General features: G+C 30.0%; 1 protein-coding gene across 1 annotated transcript; it reads left to right on the top strand.

The window, feature by feature from the left end:
• Positions 1 to 5190: 5190 nt before the first annotated feature.
• LOC145194017 (nuclear receptor subfamily 2 group C member 2-like) lies at positions 5191 to 9410 on the top strand. The gene is made up of 4 exons (XM_090079212.1): positions 5191 to 5391; positions 5960 to 6339; positions 6479 to 7351; positions 9016 to 9410. The coding sequence occupies exons 1-4, from the start codon at positions 5354 to 5356 to the stop codon at positions 9255 to 9257; spliced, it is 1533 nt and encodes a 510-aa protein (XP_089935338.1). The 5' UTR covers positions 5191 to 5353; the 3' UTR covers positions 9258 to 9410.
• The last annotated feature ends 29 nt before the right edge of the window (positions 9411 to 9439 follow it).

Genomic DNA, 9439 nt, shown 5'->3' with positions numbered 1-9439 from the left:
GAAAAATTTGTTATGTTTCGTAATGGCGTTTAACATTCCCTGTTTTATTCCTGAGTTCTTCATCACACATTAAACATATTCGTTCATTTTTTTTTTTTCAATAAAAATGCAAACCTGTTCCATTTCCACCAAATATTCTTTTCTTGTAAATATTCTTTTCTTGTAATATTCTTTTCTTGTAATATTCTTTTCTGGTAATCAAATTCTCTTTTCGTTTTTTTTTGTTTTTTTGTTTTTTTGTTTTTTTTTTGTTGAGAAGTGAATTATTTGCTAACCTTGAGATTTGTATTTGCTTTTCCATTTTGAAGCAATAAGTTGTATGTTGCCTTCATGTCGACTTACTATTCAAGATCTCTGTAGCAAAAGTTATTGCAAATACCCAACAGCCGTAACTTTCAGAATATTTTTGCAAAAAGAAAACTAAGAAGTAACTTTTCCCTAAAAACTTAGTTACTATATAGAGCTTGAAAAGATTTCTAAGAGACTCAACCTATTTATGGATTAATCACAACCCTGTGTTATATGTGTTATATATTATAGTAAATATGACTTTATCAAGTAAGTATTAATTCTAAAGGATCAGAAAATCCAGACCGAGCCGTTACCGGGAGGCGATCGAGGTCTGTGTGTTGGGCCTCAGGACAAAACAGACCTCTAATTTTAAGAACTTTGCCATGACTGCATGAAAGCAAAGGTTATGGTCTTTAAAATACTCAATTCCACCCTTGCTTGGAATTGAATATTTTAAAGACCTTCCTGATGATGATAGAGAAATTTTAAGGTGGAGAACTGGGCTATAAATAATCAATGTCAAATCAACAACTTTTCTCCATCATAAGCATGCACATTTGAGGCGCTATGCAACCGAAGTAACACAGAGTAGCAGTAATCTAATTAATGCTCATAAAAAAGCTAGGAAAGGTTTTAAAGCAGTTCTTTTTTTCTCAAACTTGCATTTACAGCTTATTTTAGCTTTAGATGTCTTTTTTAAACATTTTTTTAAAATAGATATTACGGATTCATGTTATTTCACAATCAATCTTCATGAAATCAATTTGGATGCAGCAAAGTCACTATGCAGTAAAGACAAATTCACAGCACCAGGTGAAAAGCTTTGTCCACAATGCAGATATAAGTTAGCATCAGGTGAAAAATCAGAAGTGGACGAAATGAAGATTGAAGATGATATAGAGAAAGAAATTATACAAGATTGCAACTTTTCTGAATGTCACTGAATCTGATCTTGCTGCACCAGATAAGATTGAAGTTCAAAAGGAGATTCAAGCCAAAGCTGACGATTTAGATTAACTTGTTGTCTGCATTAATAAAAAAACTTAAAGTTTCTAACAAATGACAGCAACTTCAAATTTTGAAATTAACCCTAAAATTTGTTATACTAACTTCCTATTTTATGAAACAACAATGGAATAAAATATTTACATTTCCTCTCGTTTCTTTTGGCATAAAGAACATTAGAACTTTAACTAAAAAAGTTTAAATATTACTTTCTTTGTTAAAAATGTAAAGACGAATGACCAGTTTTTTTCTAAAGTACCTTTTTTTTGGAGTGTTAAGGTCAACTGGAGTATAGAATATATTTATAATTAGTTTTAACATAAAGTAAATAAATTTTGTTTAAGTAAAAAGCCAAAAGATACTGTATTCAAAGGAAATGACTTAAAGTATACTCAAAAGGATGCACAACAAGAGCTGTGATAAGTGCATCTCTTTCTTCTGAAATAGTTTAGACAACTTACTAACTAATTTAGGGATCAATCAGACAAAAAAAACAAAAGGAGTAATTAATTAGAATAGATGCAATAAAAAAGGGAATACACCAGTGCAAACTGGATTCAAGAAGCATATTTAGTTTCAACTTTTCTGACTGATTTGTTAATATTGGAAGATAGTGTTGAGTTTGATAGGCAAGGTGAGGAGGAAGAAGTATATTTTTTAGTTTGTGACTGACAACAACTTAGAATAATTCTATTAGATTTATAAACAGCTACTTGAATGTATCTTTTCCCTCGCTACTTTATTTTATTTAAAAAACTAAGGAAAAAGGAAAATAGCGAAAAGCACAATTGCAGAATTTGTTGTACAATTGAAGACATATGAAGTGAACTTCATTTGGTTTTTTTTCCTTAAAAAGAAGAGAGGGCATTTGGTCGATAAAGTTAAATACAGTCCTAAAAAGGTAATTTAGTTCAAGGCTGGAAATAATTTTTGTGTTGGCTAAATGTATTACACTGTATTTTTTTAAATCCTTTATTTCAAAGAAGCATATATGGTCATTTAATAATCATATTGAAATTACAGTGTTCATTTGATACCTATTGGGTTGGAAAGAATGTTCATTCGCGTTTGCCCCAAATTAATAGATCTATTATATATAATATACCAAGTTTTTGGTTAAGGTAGTAATACCAAAAGCACCTATCATATTTGTTCGAAATTTTTGAAAAATTTATCATATTAGGTTACAGTGAGTGTTTAAAGATTTGATTACCATGATATAATCGTGTCTTTTGGTTGTCTCAACACACATACACAGCCGATGGTAGAAAATAAGGTAAAGGACAATTTATAAGAGAAAACGACATTCTTTGATTGTTCCGATGGCCAATTTTGAAGCTTTATGCGCAACTCTAGACGCTTTGAAACATTACTCTTTGAAATAACAGGTTTTATTATTGCTGTTCTTCCGTGAAAACTGGCTTTATGTAACTCAAGGCGCACAATTTTGGTTGAGAATGGATTTTCGAACTGGTCATTAAATTGTGCTGCAATTTTAGATGCCTTAGTGTGATGATTTAGTTTTACAATATGTGTTAAAGTCCGACGGCCCCTTTGAGAGAGATTTATCTTTCTTACGGAGTTTTGTTTAGATATTTTTCCCTCCTGCTCAAATACTCTCGAGACAGTACTTGTTGAAACTCCAATTCTGCCGTTTCTATATCACTAGCGCCTCCCATACGAGTACCGACATTTATCCTCTTTTGAAATCTGAAAACTCCGTCATTATTCGAACGTTTTTTAATTTTTTATATATGATATCTGAAAATTAAAAAAAGATTAAAACAGCATGATAAAGCATGATAAAATAGTTAACTAATATACCAAAAATAATTCTTAACTTTGTAGATTTTATAGACATTTGAAAAACTTTTTTTTTTAAGCTAGTTTATAAAAATATATATATATATGTATATATATATATATATATATATATATATATATATATATATATATATATATATATGTATATATATGTGTGTGTGTGTGTGTGTGTGTGTGTGTGTGTGTGTGTGTGTGTGTGTGTGTGTGTGTGTGTGTGTGTGTGTGTGTGTGTGTGTATGTATGTATGTATGTATGTATGTATGTATGCATGTATTATGCATGTATGCATGTATGTGTGTGTATATATATATATGAATGGATATACATATATGTATGGATATATTTCTATGTGGGGATATTTGGGACATGTTAAGAGTTATTAAACTAACAAAATAACTGACAAGAAGCAACTTACATAAAAAAAATTAAACCTCAGAAAGATTTTGAACGATTGGTGAATTCAAAATCTTTATGGGTAATATTATCTTCCTCTTCAAGTTTTAAGAAATGAAATTTTCTACACAGTGTTTGAAAAAAAATGTCTGTTTTAACTGCTAAGTTAAAAATGAAAAAAATTTGATATTTTTTCGCATTTTTTCACAACTATCCACCCTCCACCACAGATACATCGTTAGTTATCAATTAATACATGATTTGTGTAATTTATGCTGAGCAAAAGCACTAAAGTAGCATGAATAGTAAACGATTAAAAAAAATATCACTCTAAGAATACCGTTCACTGTAAACTAACAAAAAGCTTATCATCTAGCATCCAGCTATTCGCCAGGTGAGAAATATTTTGTACTCTCATTTTAAATGTTGGAAGAAAGTTATTATTTATTCTCTAAAAGTAATAATTACTTAAAATTTTAACATTAGTTTTTATAGTAATAAATGACATATGATCTATTTAATATTTTAAATTGTTTTTTAAAGAAAACTATATTAACTAAACTGTTGTTTTGAAAATAATCATTACTTATTAACGTTAGTAATCAATTTTCTCCCAACGTTTACAAAGGGAGATGCAAAATAATTCTCACCTGACGTATTATCAATAATAGAACATTAGCACCTGGAGTTGCTCTTGTTTTTAGCTGCTCCCTATCTTGTTTGCTTTTTAATATCTGCTCCCAATTAGACTAAAAAATGTTATCATGTCAATAAAAATAACTAGTAAATATGATTGGACATATATATATTTACTTATTTGACAGACAATAATGCAGCTTAAACAGCTCATTAATAAAAAAAACTAGCAACAAATAAAAAAGAAAACAATTTACATACATAATAATTGAGGTAAATGAAAGGTTTAGTTCAAGTGGAAAAAGACGAAGGTGTTGACATAACAAAAATGAGGTTGTTAAGCACTGAAAAAATGTTTACTTATATCGTTTCAGGAACCTAAGTTTAAATCTGTTCATTTAATCGTTGTTTATTAAGACTTAAATATTTCTTGCAATCTAAACTTTCACGCTAAAAATTTTAAAAAGAAGAGGTTTATAGAGAGCTAAAAATAAAGAACTTCGCACCGATACGACGGCGGAAAACTAAATGCGTGTTGATTGTAAACTAATCCGATGATAAAAATAAGAAAATGCACCCGTTCACCTTAAGATTTAGAGAGCAAGTCTCAAGGTGCACTAAATCTATTACTTTTCTTTCTATTATTAACTATGATTAGTTACAAATTCTCAAAAGAAAATTTACTTACAAAGAGAGTAAGAAAAAAGATTTAGCTTTACTATAATCTTTATATTTCTTCACTAAAAGAAAGAGGTTTTTGAGAAAGCTGTTTTGTTTGTAAAGGAGAATTAAGTTTCGAATAATTTAAAACAGTCTCATCACTTTTTGGTAAAAACACATAAAGTTATATAATTATACACATAAATTTATACCCTTAAAAAGAGCTTCAAAGTAAAAGACAATGAAAGACGCAATTGAAAAATGCAATAAGGTGTTATTTTTTTTAGAAATCGCAGCGACAAGCGAAATGCTTCCTGAAAGCAAACTCTTCCTCACTTCCGTATTGCGCAAAGCAACTACCATGTCGTAATTATACAGAACGTTCTTAGGCCGCAAGTGTTTAAGATACGAACGTAATTTTAAGTTCACCTCTGATCTGCAGCTCTTGAAAAGTTATAAATTAAAGGTTGAGTGCACACTCATGTTCTGTAACGGAAATGTGAATAATAGTATTATCGTTTTTAACGTTTGCTGAAAAGAAAGAATGGCGTCTGTTCAACAGGAAGATGGAAGTAAATTTAGGTTGGCAATTTTTGTTAATGTCTTTTTGGTCTTTTTAAAACTGATTTATTTCTCTGATAATTTTTAGCTAATTTTTTCCTTCCTTTTTAAAACTGATTTACTTCTCTGATAACTTTTAGCTAATTTCTCCCTTCCTTCTTTTTCTTAACGTAAATTCTAATATTATTAAATCCAAATATAAATCTTCTTGAGTGCGTTTTTATTCTAATTGTGAATTTTTTAATAACTTTTTAAACCAACAAGCCAAAAAAAAAATTAAAACCTTTCCAGAAAGAATGGTGCAAAGTGTACACCAGAACAATAATATGTCCTTTCAAAATATTTAATAAACTTAAGATCCGTGAAACGTTTTTATAACAATTAGGCGATCTATAATAATTCATTGAAGACTCAATTAAAGATTGCAACAACATGACTGAAATATAATTTTACACAAAATTACATTTGTATTTCCACAAAAGTTAAAATTTAGATCAACATAATACAAAAATGGTTCAAGATCCTTTTTCGTAACGCATTTTTTGCGATTCAATCGTCGTGGCAAAGTGATCTCTATTTTTTTTTTTAGGAACACAAGGAGCCTAACTATTGATTATAAAAGTCCTAACAATGTTCCAAAAGAAAAAACGTTTGATACATCTTTTGATTGCATACGCCCAACAATGGATCCAACAATACAAAATTCAATTAAAGATCAGCACGAAAAAGGTTTCTTAGATAACGACTGTAAGATCATTTATTGTGCCGTTTGCAGTGATCGTTCAACAGGAAAGCATTACAAGGTAAACTCTTGTGAAGGTTGCAAAAACTTTTTTAGAAGGAGTGTCCGAAAAAACGTTAAGTATGTGTGTCCAGCATATGGAAAATGTCTTGTACACAAAGATCAAAGAACCAGATGCAAAGCATGTCGCTTGAAGAAATGCTTAAAAGTCGGGATGAGAAAAGAAGGTAGACCTAGCATTTTGTCATTGATAAAGTTTCTTTAAAGATTACGATGTGATCAATCAACTTATTTTATAGAAATTCTTATAAGTCAAACTCTAAAAGCATATTTAGTGAATCTTTACGAATCAATATTTTTATTTAGCAGTTCAATGTGAACGGAAGCCGGCTGCTCTGGGAATAAATGCTTTTAAAGATGGATTGGGGTTGAAGAATAAAACAGTAGGCCTTGATTATCTTACAAGTTCTGAGGAAAGCGAAGAGGAAAAATCAAATAACTTGACTTCCAAGCAGCTGAAAGAGCCAATCACAAGAGGTGTGCATTTTCAGTGTACTGAACAAGAACCAAATTCAAATTACAACATTTCCAAAGAAAAAATTTCAAACGTTTCAACTTTTAGAAGAACTAACTCTCCAAATGATAATACTAATCAAGTAAATGAAAAGATTGAAGAAAAATTAACCTATGAGGTGACATACCAAAACCCAAGTTCAAACGATAGTTCAGAGATAAATTTTTCATCACAAAATATGATAAAAAAAGATGACGAAGGACGTCCGATAGAAAGATTTAAAAACGGTGATGTTCAAAATAAAATAGAGTATCCTTACTTAACATTAAAAAATAGACGAATTAAAGATTTCTGTATTGAAGCCCCGTCTATTCCCACCACAGATGTTGGGTATTTGTACGAGATCTCAACAAGATTACTTTTTGTTACAGTCGACTGGGTTCAATGCTTAGCCGCATTCCGCAAACTTAACAAAGTTGATCAACTAAATTTACTAATTGACAAATGGTACTCACTTTTTATACTTGGAATGGCACAGTGCTCTTCAATGTTCCCTATTTCTACATTGCTCTTCTTAGCTAACAATAACCAAGATGGCGTCAAGTCAGTGCTAAATTGGGAAACCTTTACCAAGCTTAAAGAAGTAATTTTGAATGGAAATCTGAATTTAAAAACTTCAAAAGACATTTACGACTACATGAAGATAATCACTCTGTTTGATTCAGGTACTCTTTAGTTTATTAATAAAATTGCTGGTTCATCATTTTCATCGTGATATTCATCATCCTTTGATAATCCATTCATGATTTTAAAAGACATTATCTAAAGTTGAATTTACCGGCTAACCGGCTTTACGTCACACTTCCGCACCAAAACGACTAATATTTAGATAATGTAACTTTGTCATTAAAGTTTTTGAGAGCAATGCACTCGTTATACTTTAAGCTTTTTCTTTTAAATAACTTTCTTTTACTTTTGGATATGTAGGAACGGGTATTTAATTGATTGATAGCTGTAATGAGATTTCCTTTATGTTCATTTGATGCAATCATTCTAGTGATAAAAGATCAAAATCGTTCTATAGTGTCTCAACATCTATACACTGCGAGTATTTATGGATAATGCACTTATGGCTAAATAAATTGCGCATTATCTTTCTCACTGCGTTTTTTTAATTTACATTTAATGTATTAACAAGGAGTTTTACTATTTTGGTGAAAAGTACATAAGCACACAAAATGTGTTCCATTAGCACCACCGGTTGCCGCACTATATTTGCATTAGACTCCAAAGCTTTGAAAAGCTTATTTTACAATTTGCATGTAATTTCATAAATCGGTAATACAGTCTACAAAGGTTACATAACATCAGCCGTTTTTTGATGTATTTCAGCAAAACATACAAAATTCTTTTTTAACTGGCAAACGTCATTGGCGAACTCATTGTCTTGATAAAATTTTTTTACAACATGTAATAAATCAGATTTTTTTCTATTTTATTTTCTGGTTTGACAAATTACCTTGTTTATGTTTGATGATGCGATTTCAACAAAGTTACACAACAGCATACCAGCGGAGTTCCGGCAATATGGTTAAAACCTGTTTTTTTGATTATATATCTGATGTTTTTATCTTTAAAAAATGTGTCACTCAATCTTTCTATAGAAAAAAAAAAAAAAGTTTCTTAGATCACTGGCAAATTAAATTAGAGATTAAACCAATAGTGAGTTTGGTTGGAAAATAAAGAAAGCCAAACTATTAAGAATTAAGACAACATAAAAACTGAAAATCATCAAATATGACAAAAATCGGAACAAATAAACTTTTTATTGCAATTAAGCTCCAATATCTTTGCAATAAAGTGATTTACATAAACGGAAACTTAGTTCTGATTGGTTTAGGCATCAAGAGAATTTGGCAAGTTATGTTAGCCATAACAAACCCTATCCACATGGGTAAATAAGATCCAGAAGGAACCTAACGCATGCTCGTTACAACCATCTAAAAATACACATTTTGATCCATTAAAATTTTTTCAGAAATTTCTAGCCCATGCTATTGAATTTCCAGTATCAGAAGACCGTTTGTTTCAATTCTTTTCCTCCTGATTAAAAATAGAACCTATTTTATTGGCAAAAAATTGAAATCCAAGATGGTGGTTTTTAGCTAAAAGCAAAACTAGCCAATCAGTTAGAAAGTTTCAAAAGTATTAAGAATTTCACACTAACATTTTGGGAAATTCCAACTAAATGATTGGTTTGTACGAAGTAGTAGAGAGCAAAAGGTAGCAATATGAAAAGTTTTTAGGTTGTTTACAGAATGACCCTTGAAACCAAAAAAAAAAGAAAAGTTTCAAGGCTGTTGCAATTAGTACCTTTTTCTTCATTTAGATACTCCTGGACTTGTTGAAAAAAAAACCGTTTCTCATACAAGAGGCCAAGCGCAGGAGGAGCTGGAATATATCATTAGTGAATTACAATACAGTGAAATTGCCGAGAATATTCGAGAGAGAATTATATGCGTTTTGGAAAGCGTAAATAATGTACATAAAACTGAAATTACGGACACTTTTTTTGTGCCCATATTACGTGAAACTACAATTGAGTTTATCATACAAAAGTTATTAACATAATTTTTATCAGATATCAATTTCAAATGAATAGTTCTAAACAACATTCTATTACTAATTTGAAAGATTTTTAATTGATTTAGAAAATATTTTAAACATCTTTTTACAGTCATTTATTCCATTGTCAATTTGTAATGAAAAAATAGAAGATTAAAATTGTGTAGTTTATTCTCCTTACGAATGTC

This window comes from Hydra viridissima, unplaced genomic scaffold, assembly GCF_058129835.1.
Source record: "Hydra viridissima isolate aposymbiotic clone 2 unplaced genomic scaffold, HvirCarnegie_v1 scaffold_2, whole genome shotgun sequence".
Lineage (NCBI taxonomy): Eukaryota > Metazoa > Cnidaria > Hydrozoa > Anthoathecata > Hydridae > Hydra > Hydra viridissima.
The sequence above is the reverse complement of the archived record's forward strand: the minus strand, read 5'-3'. Positions and strand labels throughout refer to the sequence as shown.

What these genes read in the sequence shown, in the direction of transcription:
- LOC145194017 (XM_090079212.1), top strand. Translation starts at nt 5,354, where the DNA reads ATGGCGTCTGTTCAACAGGAAGATGGAAGTAAATTTAG. An exon ending in GAAGATGGAAGTAAATTTAG is followed by an intron (nt 5,392 to 5,959) that starts GTTGGCAATTTT and finishes TTTTTTTTTTAG; the next exon opens with GAACACAAGGAGCCTAACTA. An exon ending in AGTCGGGATGAGAAAAGAAG is followed by an intron (nt 6,340 to 6,478) that starts GTAGACCTAGCA and finishes ATTTTTATTTAG; the next exon opens with CAGTTCAATGTGAACGGAAG.